At 39.8% G+C, this 19,643-nt stretch overlaps 1 protein-coding gene and 2 non-coding genes across 13 annotated transcripts in view; 1 reads left to right on the top strand and 2 right to left on the bottom strand.

Moving 5' to 3' along the window:
* LOC6552588 (tight junction protein ZO-1) overlaps positions 1 to 19,643 on the top strand; it is an 87,603-nt gene that overhangs the window by 38,808 nt on the left and 29,152 nt on the right. For 7 of the 11 annotated variants that reach the window (XM_015154548.2, XM_015154540.2, XM_026981907.1 and 4 more), the window contains exon 3: positions 7,501 to 8,014. In XM_015154548.2, the coding sequence (XP_015010034.1) occupies positions 7,501 to 8,014 (514 nt within the window). Of the gene's footprint in view, positions 1 to 5,432; positions 5,705 to 6,869; positions 7,398 to 7,500; positions 8,015 to 15,111; positions 15,781 to 19,643 lie in introns of those variants that run through there. The other 4 variants (XM_026981952.1, XM_026981909.1, XM_026981913.1 and 1 more) reach the window with 4 other exon arrangements.
* Positions 9,880 to 9,952, bottom strand: Trnar-ucg. The gene has a single exon. It is a non-coding gene; the product is annotated as a tRNA-Arg (tRNA).
* On the bottom strand, positions 10,904 to 10,976 carry Trnar-ucg. Its single transcript has one exon. It is a non-coding gene; the product is annotated as a tRNA-Arg (tRNA).

Below are 19,643 nucleotides of genomic sequence, written 5' to 3'. Positions count from 1 at the left end.
CTGTTGATTATGCAGATTGCAGCTGAGTAAGAGAACGAACTGCAATTGCCCAGTCAAAATTTGTACCTTTCCCGGCGAAGGAAGTTTCCGACATTACCGTTAGGGCCACGTCAGGCGCCACTAGAATCGAGTAAAGTAAAAGTTAAAATTCAGAAAACGTTGGCCATGTGGCAAATTAGCATGGACAGCGAAGAAGAAGGTAGCCCACGTGAGCGTCATGAAATCTAACATAGTTTGCCCCTTGGTCAGACAACAATAAAACATAACTATAAACTGTTTGGCCACAAAACGCTGGTCTTAGCATGCAAGCAGCGATCCGATCATCGTTCAACTTCAACTGCAGCTTAAAGCCAGACTTTCAAGGGGGCTCATGAACACTCGGGCTCTACGAGATGGAAACAAACTTGCACGACAGCTGTTGGCGTTGCTCTGACAATCATCCGGACCGGGGGGATTTCGGGGACTAGGGACAGGGGAATACGAGGGATTTGTTAGAGGAATACGATGGGGGGACAGCCAGGACTTGCAGACGGACTTGGCTTGGCCAGTCAGCTTTCAGCCAGCTGAAAACGACAGATAAACAAGTTGGCGTGGCAGCCTTTTCTTTTCTGCAGTTTCGGTTATTTTCTTGAATTTATATGCCAAAGACGTGCAAATTTTGAACCAGTTTATAAACAAAGCCGGGCTAACCTAACAGGCCGTAAACAAAAGCGTCTCCCGTGAGCCTTGTGAGTTATGGCGAAATTTGTATGCCTTGCACCCGTCAACGATTGACTACTGCACATGGGTTTATTATGGCCAAGTTATCGCTGGATGGGTCTAGGCATATTGAATGTTGATCCGGGTTGCTATTGGCCCAATGGATGGGACAGCTGGAGAGCTGACTAATTTAAGGCTTCCGAGTACTGACACTTTTAGTTTACTTGAGTCCAACTGGATTAGATTCTTTGCTGATATTCTAGATTTCAATTATTATTAAAATTATTCTTGAGGTATTTTTTTGAAGTGTTCTTAAATCTCTTTCTCCCATCCCGAGGCAAAGTTTGTTCCCCACTTTTAAGTGCTGGACAAACATTGCCAGCCTCCATTAGAGCAGCGTACTCCGCCTTCAGTCGACTGGAAATCGGGCTTGGACATGGGGAAAAACAGGATTATCTCTTATCCCCGGCGAATGAGTCATGCTCGAGCAAATCGCCAGCTGGGTCACTCGCTCAGAGATAAATTGGCAACACGCGTCGCAGATGGCTCTGTAGATCCAAATCCCGATACCGATCCCGATCCCCCGCCTTTGGGCCAACTCTCTTTTTCTGGCCAAGTCCGAAATGAAAGAAAAGAAACCCCTTCTCCGACAGCTGTTCATGATTTAGTTTCAGTTCTTGTGCAGCTCGGCTTGCGTTCTCTAATTGATGTCTTTGCTGGGGCTCTCCACGGCTAATTGTGCATGGATTTATTAACTTTCGACAGAGAAATAGAGAAATAGAGCTGAATGGCAAAAGGATTCCACTCGGGGCTAATGGATACAAATGATAATAATAGACCAAATTCACTGGCCACTGGTTTTGCATCAATTGCTTTGGCTGCCGGCTGAGTTCGTGATGTTGAAGAAAAGAAATTGATTGCTTCTCTTCCAATTTATGACTCAATCAATCCTTTTGGCCAATTGCAATTTGGCAACTACACCCCAAAATCCAAGCAATTGTAGTTACAAATTGGCCCAAAGCAAATTAGTGCAACCTTTTTGTGTGTGTGCTTTGATTTAGTTTCATGCTATTTTTGTTTCGGGCTATAATTCGCCTAAATTTTCTGCACATTTTCATGGTTTTTGTTGTCTGTTTTTCTGGGTGGAGTCATTATTTTTTACAGGAATCGAACATGTGTCAATCACATTGAAGGCTTTGCGTGACCAATGTTTTCAACACCTTTCAGAGTTGTTTCAACTGCTTTTTGGGTACCCGGGTTAAATTTAAAATCTACCTGTTTTTCTGTTCTGCCTGGTACTGGTTGCTCAAAAACGTTTAGGTGATGTGTTTATCTCAGACAAAATTAGCAAATAAATAACCAAAGTGATGTATGAAAAATTATGCATACACCAAAATACTTTAGAAACTTGTTTTGACTTATGAGATTGACTGTGGTTGGTTGCAGTTTAGAAATAATAAATAAATAACCTTGGAGTTTTGCTTTGGCCTTAATGGCCTTAAAAAATATGATTAGCCAAAGCAAAAGTTATGTCTTTCAAGTAATTGGCTTTTTGATGATTTTTTCACAATAAGAAATTGCATATACATGTATATTAAATACTTAATGCTTTTAAAATGAGTTTAAAGGCAAATTGAAAAATATATTTTTTATCCCATAGTTCGCTACCTTTACGTGCAATTTAATCGCCATAATTCCCACTTTATTTACTGTATAAGTAAGCCAAATTACGTACATGATTTTCACACGTCTACCATAATTATCCAGTACATTTTTCACATATCATGGGAATTAAGGCGCTCCATTACAGTTAAACCGGAACCAGATCTCCAGATCTCCAGGTCCTCGACGGGAGGTCTTCCACTTCGAAAAGCTGTTTAAAGTGGGTGGACCCCTGCAGACATGGCCCTTACATTTTACTCATTATGTGAAATCAATACCAGCACTTAAAGAGATTTTTTATGGATGAGATTTAATGATGAGGTTGCCTTAAATGGGAGAGGAAATATAAAATAGTAAGCAATTTAATGAGTTTTCATTTCAAGTTGCTGGTTATTTTGACGCGCTTTCCATTTGGCAAAAACGGAACCATTTAAGCTGTCTTGCCCCCTGATTTATGAGCTGCAATTAAATGCGACATGGAAATATTCAATTCAATTGTCGTTACTTCTTTTTGGCTCGAGTTGGCCAACTGTAATATTTATTTTTGGGATTCCGTCGAATGGATGCCTCATTGTCTCCTAAATTATTTTCTCACACAGCAGCTGGCTAAAAGGGTTGCCAAGTTTTATGTGTGTATATTTGTTTTGTTTGATTATTATTTTGGCTGTGGCTGTTATTTATAGCGACAAATGCAGGGCAATGTTTGTGTTGCACCACCTTTCGTCTACATTTCAACGAAGCTATTTTAAAGTTTGAAGTCTTTTATAGATTGTGGTACTGCAGTGAAACATTATTCCTCAGGCAAGCTTACGGGACTGATTCATGATTTATGTTGGCGATGAGTTATAGGCTATAAATCTTGGAAATATGTTTGTACTAATGGAAAGTACAACACTTCCGTGGATCAAAAAGTATTCACAATTTTTACTAGAGCAGAACCAGTTCTGTAGGTATATTTTTGTGCGAGTATATATACATATATTACAGCCTTCTCTCTTGTAAAGAAACCTGTTTGCATATCCATATGTACGCCACATTACAAATGTCCACTACATTTTCATAATTAATTATCATTTTTCTCGGTCAGAAATTAAATTAAGACCACGTGCCAGTGTCTATCATATGAACTGTCAGCGCTACTTAATCACACTATCTGAGCCTTGGCCATCTATTTTTTAAAAATTTTCCTTTGTCTTGAAGCTCCCTGAAAATGCTGCTGCCTCTCACTTTATTTGTCCCCCCTTTTTTGTGGTAAGAGGTTAAAATCATTTGACATCTTGTGCATTGTAATTACACTTAACATAGCTTTCATAGTGCAACGTCTGCGACCGCGACGTGCAGTTTAATTCAATTAATCCCAGAGTGACACTAATCGAATCGATTAAACACATTTTAAAATTGCCGCCCGACTTAAGTTGGCTTGGTTGGGGTCGAGAAAGGTAAGCGATGTCAAGTGGTTTAAATATTGCGATTAGAAGGGGACGACATTAACATTTTATATAAACGAGAAATTTGTGATTAATCATTCCGATATTAGTTCACATGAGAAACAAGATGTTTATGTTATTTACCATGCAATAGACAAGCATACAAACACATTTATTTTATTTACAAATATTTCGTTGCCGCATTCCTTTTCCACACATTAACCCAAGCCAGAGCCCCAAAAATATATATCTTTGATTTATGCAACTCTCTTTGGCTGCATTTATTTATAGCACGATTTCCCGCTCTGTTATCTTAAAGATCTACTTTTTTCGCCCCTCCTGCAGTGCTTTAATTAATTCTGCGCCGTTCGCAACCCACATGCACATTTATAAAATAATATATATATATATGTATATATATATACTGGTCGATCGATGCCATTCCATTTGGTTCCATTTGCTGCCTGCATTGTTAATTTAACGCTCTCGGGCAATTGGACTTAAGTTCCATGTAGCCAGCACGCCCGTTTTAGAACTGATTTAATTGCATTTGTGCGGCAGTCATGCAATTGTTATCAAAACACCGCCACACTTACACACACACACACACCCTCGGGGAAACACTCGCAATGCGGGCTAATCCACACCCAACTTTAATTAACAAGTGTAATTGATAGAACTTTCAATCGAACCGGGTACACTGCTCCCTTTCATTAAATCTTACCAATTGCCAGAAAAGTGAACAATCAGACAGATGTCAATAAAAGCCGCAGACGTCGTCTTGGCCCAAATGACACACATTTTCGGACATGGAAAATGGGGAAATAAATGCGTGACAAGTGGAAATGTTGCGTTTTCTTGGTGGCACCCAGCAATACCACCACTTCATCCATGTTTATTTTTAATAACACCAATAACAACAGACAGTTTAACTTTTTTTTTCAATTTTTCTGAAGAGTCACGGCAATTTAATGCTGCTCTGAGCGAGAAGACAAGCTGCAGAAAGCGAAAGAAAGAGAGAGGGACTAATTTTTAAGCGGCTGACATTTATTTTGCATGACATTTCACACACGAAGACTCGCAGGCATATGGGAACTTTGGGTGTTGCACCTCGTTATCCAGGGAATTGTCTCCACAGAGAATGCTTTCGACTCTCGTATACCCTTTGAGAAGGTATATAACCTCGGACCAAAATTTGGCTGACACATACAACACCCTACCATAAATTTCATAGAATGATTGAAATACATTTTTTTGTCTCTGTTATCTAAATGAAATTATTATTTATTATTACATATTTAATAAATTTTATAGTCATAGATTTATAGATATTAAAGGGCTGTTTTCTGCCATTTAAATTATAAATAAAACGAACCCTACATTTTTCTTACATTAACTATTAAAGGGTATTTTTCAGTCGCAAGTCTCTTTTCCAAGCTAATATTTTCGTCTGACTTGCTTCTTTTCCCTTTGTCCGCCGCTCTTCGTTGATGCTTTTATTTTGGTCCCCCGATATTAAGCAATTTAGTCAAACACAATGTTTGTTCTTATTTGGCGCACTCTCTTCCGCTTGACGTCTTCCGCCCGCCGCCCCTCTTCTCCATCCGCCAAAAACTCACTCTCCCAATTTTCTCAGTGTTGTCGACGATTTTCGAGTCTGTCGCGCATGTTTCCGTCCGAGAGGGTTGTATTTGTTTCTGATGCCCCACGGCGGCTACGAGATTTCCGTGGCTCTATTCGAAATCAGTTCGGAAATTGCCGGCGGTCAGCACATTTACTTTGAACAGCCGCGGCGTGAAGTGAAAAGTTCTAGTCGGAATGAAAAAAAATCACGTTTTTTTGGAACTTTTCTATCGGCCTTAGTTTATATCTACGAACTTCTTCATGTGTGCACTCGTATTTTGTTAAGCAAAATTGTAAATAATAATCGGAAAATTGGCATATATTCTGGGAAATTACTGGGATAGACGCTGACCCAATCAATGTATTTTTAGAATGATTTATGAGCGAGTCTGTGAGCAGTGTAGAAGAAAATATAAATATTGTGATGCAAAAATAATAGAAATATTTATAAAAGCCATTTGCAACCTTTTTGTGACTGATTTTTCCATTTCCATAAACACTGGCGTCTCGTTTGCTAATTTTCCTTTAAGTAATCAAAAAAATTTTAGTTCGCCTATCCGGTTGTTCCCCCATTTCTCTCGTTTGCCATTAATCACGTTTTATTTCGCCAATATGCAACTCAATGCTGCAAAGAGGAAAATAATTGCCACAATAAAATAAATATAAACAACTGCAGAAGTAGCAAACCAAATCCGTTGTAATCTTCACATCCGGCGTGTCGCTGTCTGTGAATTCTCCAGTTGGACCCCCAATCACCCATTTTCCCCTCAGGGATCACTTTTTTGCATCATCATTACGATGGAGCCTCTTTAAAGAGAGCTGCGTACAGCAGGCAAATAATGTCGAGTTTTTTGGGGGGTTGGTTTGGTATATAGGAAGTGCAGGTTAAAGGGGAGTCTGCCACTCAGTCGTTTCCTTGTTTGACATTTTAATTGCAATGCTGATGGATTTCACTGTCGACACTTTCCCTCTTCACCCCATTAATTGGTAATGAACTTTTTGCCTGCAAATTTTCTAGCTGTTGTTGTGTATATATAGTATATTAAAAATGGAGATTCCGAAAAGAACAAGTTATTCTTCAAAAATTTATAATTACTTTCGTAAAATGCCTTTAAAGCTTTCCCACCGATTTCCCTTGCGCTTGGACCAAAAGTAAATTGTCTGTGAAAAGTCGTGGCCAACTTAAATATCATAACTAGAACGTCTTCCGTTCAACACCTCATTAGGCCAACTTTTCGACAAACGCCGAAAACGACTTTTAATTGTACCCACTGGACATACCAACCCCTGACTTTTTTTGTTTGTGGCAGGAAGCACGATTGTCCAGAGGGTGAACATGATAAATGCCTTGGCCTGTCTAATGTTCTCTTGCCACCAGAAAATATCCAAGACATAGCCAAACTCGAGTGGAGCAATTAAGTGTCAGTCCAACTGAAATTGTCATTTAACGTTTGTCAGGGGAAAATAAGAGTAAAACACTTGGATAAAAACAGCAACAAGTTGCAGACTAATTAAATAATTGAAACATTTTACGTGGGAGTCGCAAAGACAATGCCAAATAACTAGATGTGTGTGCAAACGAAAAGCCCAACAAATAAAGACACTAAAAAGAGATTGTAAAATGTCGCAGTTCGACTATACCTGCTATACAGTGCCCGAGGGTTCCACGGATGACGACTGCGATGAGCTGGGCAGCAATGCCACCCTGGAGAACAAGGATCACTCGGATTGCACCCTGGAATCGGATGCTACGACCACCACATCTTCACTGGAGCGTCATAGATATCGGAATCGGTATCGCTCCACCAGGAGTTTCGGTCCCCAGCGGGTTTCCATGCCCGTTCTCGGATCCAGCCGGTCCAGGGAGATGACGCCCCAGTTGGGAGTGTACCATGAGGGACCGGATCGAGATCCCCAATGGGGTTACTTTGTACCCCTGTCGCCCAACTGCTTCTTTAGTCCACCGATGCAGAGGAGGCGTTATAGGTAGATTTACATAGTGTTTAGTATATATTTAGACCCAAAATGATCTAGTAAAACTTAGATTGAAAGTTCTAATGTGTGTAATTTTACAATTCTTTCCTTTCAGGGAAAAGGAAAACGATCGCAATCGTCGGGCTGTTAGTTATGGCGGTGACGTCACCTCCTCCCCCCACTCGGCGACCATACCCCGCGCCGCCCCCCGTCGTGTGGCCTTGATGAAGGATCCACCGCCACCGCCGCCACCCAAGCCGCAATTGGGCTCCAAAGCGGATTCCGTAGCGCATTTGGCCAGCAAATATCCCCAATCCGAGTACAATCTCATACAGAAAATCGACTCGAACAGCACACTCACTGCTCCGGCGCAATATCAACCGCAGAATTTCTACGCGAATACCGGAACCATATCCTCCACGAATGGCTATGGATCGCTGTTGTGTCACGCCAGTTCGACGACCAGTCCGCTGGCGGTTCGGAAGCGGGACAAGCTGCTCCATCGGTTCAGCGATGCCGCCACCTTGGGCCGGAAGCTCAAGAAGAAGAAGAACACGAATCGCACCTGCAGATCCATGACGGAGGCTATTGAGATGCTGGCCGATCCCGTCATCGAGGATGAATTCTTTGTAAGTACCATGATTTATGCCAGCAAAATATATATATTTCCTGGGAATTGGCAAAATAGAGAAAATATATAAATACAAATATTGGGGGCCTCTCAAAATAAAATAGCCTTTCTCAAAGCATTTCAAAAATAATAGATCTTCTATTTGGTGTATTTTTCTTTATATCAAATATATGTGTTTGGCTTTTAATTAAGTGCAGGTAAATCATTTAAACTTGTTCATTCTTTGTTTTCCCCCTAAACATCCGCCCCAGTCCACAATCAAAGCTTTTAGGGGGTGTATTTGTTTGGCTTAAGCCCTTCATTTCGTCTCATTTCACTTGTGCTCTGCTCAGCTCAGTCCAAGCTTTATCGCAATCGCTTTTGTTCTTGTATTCTCCTCCAGCTGGAAATGTTATCCATTGGAAAATGTGCTCGTGTCCGATAGCTATTCACATTCATTGAATCCATTTCAGTTTAGTTCGTATTTGAACCTCGTCGCGTTTCGAACGAAAAGAAATCCCACAAAAAATAAACGATTTTCGTAGGCGGAAGTGTTAGAAAGACAAACCTTAAATAGATAAGGTGGAATTAATACGAAGTTGACCGATTGAAACTGAGAAGGGCTATTGAATTAAGTGCAGACAGAAGTGATAAAATAAAGGGAAAAATTTGATATACAAATTAAGAGAAATGTGCACTTAGAGGGAGTGTCTTGAACACGTTTTTCAACAAACAGAGTTTCTAACTATTAATTTGGTTATTATAAAAAAAAGCATATTATGTTGTACAGATTCCTATAACGTAACCTTGAAAGTATTTTCCGACGGCTGAACTCAATTCGCAATCATTAAGCGAAAAAGGGGCGTCAATAATACTATCAAAAGTTCAATAGACCGCACATTCATTGACCCAATCGGGGTACCTTTGAATTTTCGCAATGTTTTTAGCTTGTAAATTGGTATTGGGGTCGAGCAGGGCTAAGCCACAATTATTTGCCAAATCAGTCTTTAATTAACCAACTCAGAGTTGACAGATTAGCATGGCTCTCCCTTTATTCTCCATTCTCCATTCTGCCTATTCTGCCATGCCCATATGACAGCTCGGTGACAGTTCAGGAAGACGAATGTGTCTAACAAAACAAGTGACTCGAAAACTGTGTCAATACTTTGGGTTCGAAAAACAATTTACCTTGCGCAAAGACGACGGCTCGAAAGGTGAACCCCGGCTAATTGGATTGGCAGTGCGTGCCTTCCAGCAAACAACAGAAGAGCAGAAAAAGTTGTTGCAATAAAATCAAACAATTGCAGTGGAAAATCGAACGTGCAGTGTGCCGAACGTGTTGGTCGCGTAAAAACCTCAAAAAATCGGTTATTTTCAATATAGTTCATAGGGTCTATCTATTTTTTCTGTCATCTCTTCGGCGTTATAAAAACACAAACGTTGCCTACTTTGGTGCGCTGCTAATAAAATAGCCTGTGATAACCATAATTGTAGCATACTTTGCGGCGGGAGAAAATTACGTTTGACAACAAAATTGTTTAAGCGATCGACAAAATTGTGGAATGAACAAAATTGTCTAAGCGTTCGACAATTTTGTTGTCAATTGTAATTTGTTTTTATTTTGCTGAAAATCAATAATGCATATTTGTATGTATTTATTATTAAGAAAGTTCTTAACGCAAAGCTAATTTTGCTTGTACTATTTGTACGAGTAATCAAAAAAACCGTGTAGATTTAATGTAAAATTGGTCAAGTGTATTATTTAACTTTTTTGCCTATGTGGATTTACTTTACCAAATTAAAATGCAGCATATTTAGTTTTTTTTGAGAAAGTAAGAATTTTCTTACAAAAAAGTAAAAAAAAAAAAAAAATTACTTTAGTGTCGACCGTGACAGGACTCGAACCTGCAATCTTCGGATCCGAAGTCCGACGCCTTATCCATTAGGCCACACGGTCGCTTGTTCCAAGCAGGCTTAAACTCGAAAACATTTGATACGTGCGCACGCAACCCACAGCACAAGGGTGGATTTTCTGTAAAGCAAAACACATACTGTTATCGAGGGGTGAAAGTACAAACGACCAAAAGCGAAATATTAAATACAACAAAAATATGAAGCCCAGCAGCACGCGACGTCGCAGTTTCAAGACGAAACCCCCCAAATCGAATGTTTATAACCCGCTGGTTCGCTATCGCCCTACGGCCTATGTCCGGAACGGAATTATTGGCGGCGGCGAGGGTCCCGGCTCGAGTGGTGTGTACCAAATCAACGATAGGGTGTATACCACCAGCAAGATGTTTCTGCGCGACGGCTATATGTACCCGCGTCAACCGGGTCAAACCATGGATCCCCGTTTCCCCCTCGAGTTGCACGAGTTCCCTCAGCAATTCGGCGCCACTGGCCTGCAGTTGGTTAGTGCACCCAAGGTTCATATAGCCGGCGAATATCTGGCCAATGAACAGCAGCAGCAACAACAGCAGCAGCAGCATCAACAGGTGCAGGAGCAACAACAATTGGGCAGAAGAAAGGCTGCAGCAGCCGCGGAAATAAATTTGGCAAATCAGGTTTACTGGCTGGGCAAGCAAAAGACCAGATCCCGATCCCGGAGCAATAGTGTGGGCAATCGGAGCATAACCAGTTGCATGGGCGGCGGTGGAGGGGGTGGCGATAAGGAAAGGGAACGCGTCGGTGATCGGGATCGTCCCTATATACGGAACGTTGACGATCTTCTCCAGGCACTGGGCAAAAGGGATGGGGATAACACCAGCAACCTGCTCGAAACTGCTTCGACGCACTCTTCATCGCAGCGAAGGCGCTTCAAGAAGGTGAGCTACAAAACCAAATGCCCTTTAATCCCATTTTCATAAAATGAGATTGAATATAAGATTAAAAAAAAAAGATTACTTTTCGACCGTGACAGGACTCGAACCTGCAATCTTCGGATCCGAAGTCCGACGCCTTATCCATTAGGCCACACGGTCCGCTGGTAGCACAGAAAAAAAGGACAGGCATAAAGACAGGCTTTACGAATTATTTAATTCTCCACCGTAAATACTACTTAATTCGTTTATAAGGCTTGAGCTCTACTTAATTAAGCGGAAAATATAAATATGATTTACCTTACGAACTTCGAACGGCACATGTCATTCGTTACTAGGGTATTTCACTCCACATACCAAATACATTTAAGAAAAATTTCTTGATATCGAAGTTTCAAAATTCTTCACATTGCTTGGTATTCACCACCTCGGCCATCAATCACCACATTGCATTGCTCTTGAGCAACATCGAAATTTGTCAACTTGCGTTGCAACACTTTCAATTGTCGTTGTGGCACCTTTTTCCATGTGGCCACCTTAATTACATTTGTGGATGTATGGAGGTGATGTGGGCCGTTCCGCCAGGTCATCATCAGTCATCACTCGTGGCTTGTCTGCAGTGTCCAGAATGGAGGCAGTGAAGCCTACCGCCCCTTGGGTGCGTCTGCGCAAAAATTAAAATTAATGACGTTCAAAATTTCGCTTGGGGCCCTTAATGGAAATGGGATGAAGAAATAAACGAGGTGAGAGATTGGCAAAGGCGAAGGAAGTTGGGGTTGGAGGGGCTGGACAGACGGTAGCTGCTAATTTGGCATCCTCAAACACACCTGCCCCGAAATGATATTCACTCCGGCCTTTCAATTTCCCGAAAAATTTTCAAAGTCAAAGCTCGGCTGCGGTTCCTTTTACCTCTTTCATTTCAGGCCCTTTTCTTTTGTGACCATTTTATGCATTTTTAGCCCGCTGCTGCTCAGGCTTCCATGACGATATAGTCTTTTTCTCGGCTTGATTTTATTCTTTTGTTTTTCTGGTTCGCTTTCGCAATCGTCATTAGTGGATATATAGTTTTTGTTTTGGCTTAATTCTACGTTCGCCTGGGGCGCAATTTATGCGCTTCTGTTTCGACTCCAGATTCGGACTCTGAGGAGCACTTGAGTTTGAGAAATTGGTTGCGTTGATTGTGCCTTTAAACGTGGTCAAAACAGTGGGCGAATATGGCTAACAGTAGTATTTACAAAGTGGGCGAAGAATAAAAACAAATAATAATATTATATTTTTTCATTATATGTGGATAGGAAAAGTGATTAAAAATGTAAGAAAGTTCAATAGTTTAATTCAAAAGCCACGTTTTATCAGCTCAAACCCAATGTACTTCGCCTACACCCATGACTCAACTTCCGCCGTGTGTATAAAATCATTTAGAACCCGAATGAAACGAAATAAATTGCTGTTGGAAACTGATGCGAAATGAGCATACATTTGTCTCTTTAAATTCTAGCTTCAGACTCAGGTCGAAAGGGTTAAGAAATTTAAGCAAAAATACAGGCGAATAAATTCATTTGCCAGGGAAAAGGCGTACAGTGTGACTTCCATATGCAAAGCAAACAAAAAGTAAAAACAATTGCGATGCAGCTCAAGTTTGCCTGGGGACTTCCCCTTTGGCTGCAGTGGCTCGTAAATCGAATGAAACACGACTTCGTCACCCATTCCCCTACTTTGTGGTATCTTTCTGTGGTTCCGCTGGGGAAGCGAAGAAAGTTGCGCCAGTAACTTGTGTAAAACATTCTACGGATTTTCCTTTGCCGACAGTTTATTTTTTCTTTTTGTCTTAATTTTGTATTCCAAGTCACGTGCCAAGATATTTTTGAAGACGAATTGCTGCAGCTTATTGAAAATGCAAGCCAGAATAAACTCAATCAAGAAAGAAGGGGGGAAACTGTGTGAGATCTTAATAAAGTCTGGCAGCTTATTAGTTATAAGTCGAAATTATATTATTAGAGACCCTACTGTGCATAAAATAGTATTTTCAAGAGTTGAAGGGAAATAGCAAGAAATTAAATATATGTTCAGCTAAAGAAAAACATTTAAAGAATATTATTAAAAATGATTCAAGCCTTCGGATACAATTATTGCAACATTTTTTTGTAAATCCCACCCAGGTCAAAATATATTTGGCCAACAATTACGGGCCACGAAACTTTATGCATGCGCAGCAATAAAAAAATACAAATTTGATACACTTACCTGAAAACATACTTTATTTAAAAACTAAAAACTAAACTTATATTATTTAGACATACAACTTTTTCTACCTATTATCGGTTTCCTATAAACATAACATAATTAGATGATTGATTTTACATTTTGTAAATTCATATTCAAAAATGTGTTTAAAAACGTGGCAAAAGTTTCGGAAAGTGTAGTGGCAGTGCAGCGCGCTCTCGGGTACAAATCAAATTATCCAATTGCAAGACTATTGTGGATAAGCCCCCATTTGCCACTCCCCCCGCCCCAAAGTTCGTAATGACCGGCAGTAGCCACCAGGTGGCGTAGTCACCGACTTCAGCTTTTTCGTAAGAGCAATAATTGTGTCAAAACACAACAAAAAATGCCAACGAAAAAAATTATAAAGACACACCGACCATTTCAAATGTTGCACGTGCTCGACCGCTCAAAGAAAATAAAAAAAAATACGGAGACATAAAGTAATAGCAGTGCATTAAGTTTTTGGGTAATTGCTTCACATAAGCCAGGTCATTAATGAAGTCCCGTCTGCTAGATAAAAATCAGCGCCTCAAAAAAGCAGTTTGAGGTAATTGAATTTGGAAAATAAAAATGAAAACAACTAAACTAGACGGACGTTATCGGGCAGAACTAATCAAAAACTTAATTGAAATACTGTCTGTACTGGCTTCCCATTTTCCGAAACTCATTATTGCAACATATTTATTTATAGTTGCAGCATGACCTAGGTTAATACTCAACTATTTGACCCATCGGTCTTTGGGTTTTCCACTTTTGCTTTACCATTTCTCTGGACTTTTTGTCCACTCATTCCAGCCACTTGAGTAAACTGAAAAATTATTTTCTTTTGTTATTGTTAGGACATGACTATAATAAGCAAACCTCATCCAATTTTTTGAATGCATTTAAAGGGGTTACCACTAAATAATTTCAGCTAAAACTATCTTACAAATTGAAAGTCCAAGAAAAATGTTTGTATTTCTTCTGTTTAACTTTTATTAGTTAAATACTTTGAAGTTTTTCTTCGCCTAGTCATTTGAAATTCCTTTCCCTTTTCCTTCTGCAATTATTATGATTATGGAATTCCTTGGCATGACTGCAAATCGAATACACATATATTTATGTGGAATAAGGCCCTTGCAGCCGTTGACTCATTGCGTTTTCATTGCACTTCAGAAGCCATCTGTTGAGTTCCTTTTTACCTGTTTTTTAGTTCCTTAACCATTTCGCTCATTGCGAATTCACAGCAGCTCTGCCAACAACAACAGCAACCAGCATTCCTATAAATACCAACTTCACACTGCTGCAACAACAACATCAGAATTTTGCCAAGTTTTTCTTTTATCTTTGATTGCAAACTTGCACAGCAACAACAACTGCGTAACTCCTTCGCACAAAAAAGGGGGGCAAATAAAGAAGAGAGGGACATGTGCATGCAGGAATCATTTCTTGTTTAACCCTTTGACATTAATCCAAAATGGATGGACCTACAGTGTACCATTCCAATATTATTTATTTAAAAAAAGTGTCGAAAATGTATAAATGATATTTTTTAAAAGAACAAGATTCCCAAATTAATTCCCATAAATATAAATTATACAGAGTATTACAAATTATATTCAAAAATATAAATGTCAAAATTTTTAGGGTTAACGAAAGGAGTCTGAATTTAAAGCGAAACCCGTTGCCAGTGCTGCCCATTCTCATTCAGATTTTGTAGCTTTGTCGCCTGACCACACATTCGAGCGCTTTGAGTGAGCCGAAACTCTACACAACACACCTGTACACACACACGACACATGCACACACACACACACAGTGGTAAACGTGTCCCATAAAATAAGGTTCAAACCGGGTTGCCAGCGAAAAGTTGCCGGGCAACATTTTTCGCTCATGTTGCCAGCAACAAGTTTACGTGTTTCTGTCGTCTACCTGTGTGTGCAGGTGTGTGTATGTGTGAGTGTGTGTGCTTACCTGGCTCACATGCACGCACACATCTTTGGGGGTATTAGTGAGTGGGCATTTTTGAGCATATTTCGAACTGAACGTTTTCCACGTACGTCGGTCGGCTTTTGCTTTCTTGAGTCTATTTCAAAAGTGGCCAACGTTTGCTGGCGAGTGGACGCGATTAACGGACGAATTTTTCAACTAAATATCGCGGCGATTCCTTCGATATTTTTATATTCGCCCCCCACTCTCTCTCTCTCTCGTTTCTTTTGATTTGTCCGTTTTCGTTGGGGGCGCCTGTACTTTTTTGTCGCTTCGAACTTTGCCGATGATTTTCGTTTGTCACGCGCGCGTCTCGCGACTGCAATTAATTAAGCAGAAAAACAAAGAAATAAGATATGTAGGAAGGAAACCACACGAATAATAATACCTAAAGCGAAAATTACACGAAAATAACCCCAAAGAAAAATGTAATTCAAGTGTCATTCGTGTGCTTTGCCAGTTAAATGTTTTAACCAAGTGCTTTGAAACCAGTTTCTGTGAATATCTTGAATTTACATTTCTGCAAGCGAGATTTCAAACGTGCAACATGTGGCACTACCAATAGCAATAGCAATAGCAACAGCAACAGCGACAGCGACTGCAGCAACCACAGTAACCTCCTTTAGAAGCGCAAATTAATCAATTCAATATGGATATAGTCAGCGGATCGGCATCGGGCAACCAGCTCGTCCTGCCAAACAATCATTTTCGCCATGAATCATTTCAGCAACAGGTAAAGACCGGAATTCCATGGAATTTTTCGAGGGTTTTTGGAGTTTGTATGGATATTTGTATGCATATTTGCAAAGAAAATATGCACATATTTGTATTATTTAAGCATGGGTACACACTGTATAAGATGTTAGCTGTTGAACTGCTAGAATCAACCTTAATAGTTCATAATTGGCTGCCTAAATGCCCAAAAGCTATATATAGTGCTGTGATTAAATGATATCATTAGCAATAAACAGACTAATTAAATAGAACAAAATTGTCACCTTGGGCTAGGAAAATATAATAGAACGATGGCCAACAGAAATTAAAAATCTTAAATCAATGATCAACACGTGTATTAAAGTTCCCCTTTAGTGTACCAGTTCAATAATTTAATTTAATCAGGAAAACTCAAAATGGTCAACTCTGAAAACAATTTCATTAATTACCTTGAAAATTCAAAATGGGCATCTGTGAACACAATTTAATTAATCAACCTAATGAAACACATGTAAAATATGTTTAAGACCATCCTTTTTTCGCTCCCCACTTTGCCGCTCATTAGTGAAGCAAAATCTGTTTACACTCTTTATTTGCTTGAAAACTCTCACCTCGTCATCAAAAAGCCAGGCCAAATAGGGAAAAAGTGCCAAGTTTGCAGTAAGTGAAAATGCATTGAAAAACACGACGAGGAAACTTTTTATGAGCAGACAAACCCCAGCCATAAAGGTTATAAAGAAAAGACAAAAAAACACCACGAACATAGTTTGAGGTTTCAACTGCGCAAATTGATGGTTAGACCGATGCCAAAAGTTTGATAACACTGCGAAGCCCCTTCATTTGAACCGGAATAGTTCAATCACAAAAATTGCCAATGATAAAATCGAAGGAAAAACCGAAAAACAAACGGAAGTCCAGGGAAACTGTTGATTAACATAAAGTGTATAATTCCATATGACCAGCTCTGCTACAAGATAATTAACAAAACCACAAATTGTTGCAGTATGTTGATGGAGAGGACTATCTCGTGAGTCGAGGACCTCAACCCGTGTGCAGCGTAATAAACATGGGCCAAGAAACTGCCAACCCAATAACTTGTAGTCGTTAAGTTAATGAATATTTCGAAAGTGAAACTTTGATTCAGGTTTTCGTGTGTTTTCTGAAAATGAATGTGGAAACGGCTTTTAAATATTTCAGATAGGCCATGCAGATAGGGAAATTTCGTGGAAGAAAGTCCACAAAAGCAGGTGGCTTTTCAAACTCTTTTGTACAGTTTTTAAATATATTTTTATCGAATTCATAAGCGATGGCTTCAAAATGTTCCCCTCCATTTTCCACCGAAGATCAGCCAGCTTAAAAAACTTGACATTGCTTAGACTAGACATAAAATGGCATTCACTTTTTGTGTTGAACTCAAGAGCTGCAGCAATCTGTGAGCGCCGCTTGGAATGCATAAGTCATGGCTGCAAATAATAATAAAAATATAGTATTGATTATAGTTAACCGACTTGACTGGGCCACATTCCATAGATTTTACTCCGTTTTTATGAGCATTCACTGATGGCGTTTAGATGCCACTGCTAATGACTATTTATGATAGTCTTCGATATGCGGATGCCATAGAAAGTGGAAGTCTAATGATCAGTCATGGGAAATATAGGCATAACTTATGAAAAATCAGTTGGTCCAAGTTCTAATCCCCCCATAAACAAGATGTTCATTTCTATTATTTTCGCCATTGCCAAGTTCAGATATCCCATATTTATGAAGACATTTTCAAGCACCTTAAACCGCAATTTATGCTCGCCGCTGCTCAAGTTTGTGAAATCCTTTAAACCGATTTCTGGAAAAGCAAATACAGCAGGCCCATAAAGAATCTCTACCACCACATCGAGCACAAACCAGTTTCACACGACCATAAAAATGGTAAAAAAAAAATTTAAAAAAAGCGATCTCGGCGTTCGATCTGGAAATAAAATAAGAGAGCCAGAACCAGAAACACGATTCGTGGCCCTAAGACTCAAGAACTCTCCAAGGATTGAGTGAGCCGGGTCTTATACATGTACATAGTTTCACTCAGATAAAAATAAACTCGCTTCAAAAGAAAGAAAAAGTCTTTGGCCAGCATCCAAGTCAAGTTGTTGAACTGGTTTTTGCTGGCTAAGTAAACGATAGCCGGTGCCCTTTGGAGACTTTGAGATTTCGATCCCCCTCCCCCAGAGAAAACCGCTCCCTAATATTATATCTTTTTTGTTGTGTGCGTTGTATTCTTGTTGATCGAGCGATGCGGGTGTTGGTTTTCGTTATGTTTAACCCATTGATTTATATTGGTAATTTAACGCCATTATTCTGCAGCTGCCAGCCAGTCGAACTTTGGAAAGTTATCTAGTCATGAGGCCATGAACCGCATTGAATTGATCGGACGGGGCCAATTGAGTGATTTTTATACACACAAGGCTTTGCTGGGGCCACGGGCCCTTCCCATGTACAGGCAATTACCCAGCACCCTGGAAATCCGTTTGTATCTGTATCCATGTCTATGTATCTCCGCCGAGGCGGTTGCCATGTTGGGCCGCCTAATTGTTTGGGCCTCCAATCGGGGAAAACCCTTTTCCACTTTCCACCTTCCCCGCCCGCCGACTGCAGCTGTAAAATTGTTAATTTAGCTTCTGTCTTGTGTTAGTCACGTGAGCTTCAAATTAACTTTATTTTTCTTTCGTTGGCTGCACTTTGATGAAGTCATTCCTATGTAATTACCTTGATTTTCCATAAGGGGTTGGGTTTGGCTTCATGTGAAAATTTGATTGAAAACAAAAGGATTTCGGCAGGGGTATGGGTTTCCTTTTCGTCACGTTGGCATATAATTAAGCCATTAGCCCCTCACTCATTTATGTTATCAAAATGCTTATAACGAACATTATGCTTTACTGAACATTAACCTTGAAAGTGAAAATTCGTAATTTATGTTAATACACATAAATACCTGATTTCGCCTTCCAATTCTTAACTTGTTCCACCTGCTCCACTTCTCAGAGCCATGGCAAAAAGTGCAAAAAACACACATTTCACACAACATTTACGCAAAACGATCTTATTAAGAGCCAAGATTTATTAGCATTTTGAAATGGAAATCTGCAATCAAAAGCGGCAATCTAGATAGAGCACATGAAACTGGATTTCAGACTGCGACTGCTGCAAAACCCCATCAGGCCAAGATATGTGTGGTTCATTCAGCAAAGAGTTGCATAGTTTTAAAGACTCGAAAAAATGCACAATAAAACATGTAAAATGCGTTGAGAGCTGCATTTTGTGGTGGCCAAGACTTGTTTAGTTTATTTAATCATTTTTTTTTTTTGAGTTGGCCCCTTACGAAACCAACTCGATGGCAGAAAGCAAACAGTGCGCTTTGAGGTAGTAGCAGCATTGATTGGGAAATGAATGGCCACAATTTGTAGTTGTGTCGTTGCAGTTGGTGGATATACGAGTACAAAACCCAAGACAACTTCACTTGACACGCTGCCCCAAACCGCACACACACCGCACCCAGTCTGAAATTCTTGTCGATTGATTCATATTAATAAGGAAAAAACCTGTTCTAAAGCAAAGACATACATTCTGCATACACTGGAAAATATTTGCATATGATTACTAGATAAATAATAAAATAATCAATTACAATATAAGTTGAAGGAGGGCTGAAAAAATCTTGGCATATTTTAAATAATATATTAGGTAGCTGTCCTTTAAGGAGGTTTTACCTCTTGTGTATTCATGAGTAACTCTCCCATAAGTCGACATAACTTCAGTCTACTCACATCAAATCAGGCAGAACCGCAGTATCCAGCGAATTCCATGCATAATCCGACACACCTGGCTTAGTAA

This window comes from Drosophila erecta, unplaced genomic scaffold, assembly GCF_003286155.1.
Source record: "Drosophila erecta strain 14021-0224.00,06,07 unplaced genomic scaffold, DereRS2 tig00000000-arrow-pilon, whole genome shotgun sequence".
NCBI classification, from domain to species: Eukaryota; Metazoa; Arthropoda; class Insecta; order Diptera; family Drosophilidae; genus Drosophila; species Drosophila erecta.
This window is presented reverse-complemented; position numbering and strand designations above follow the sequence as displayed.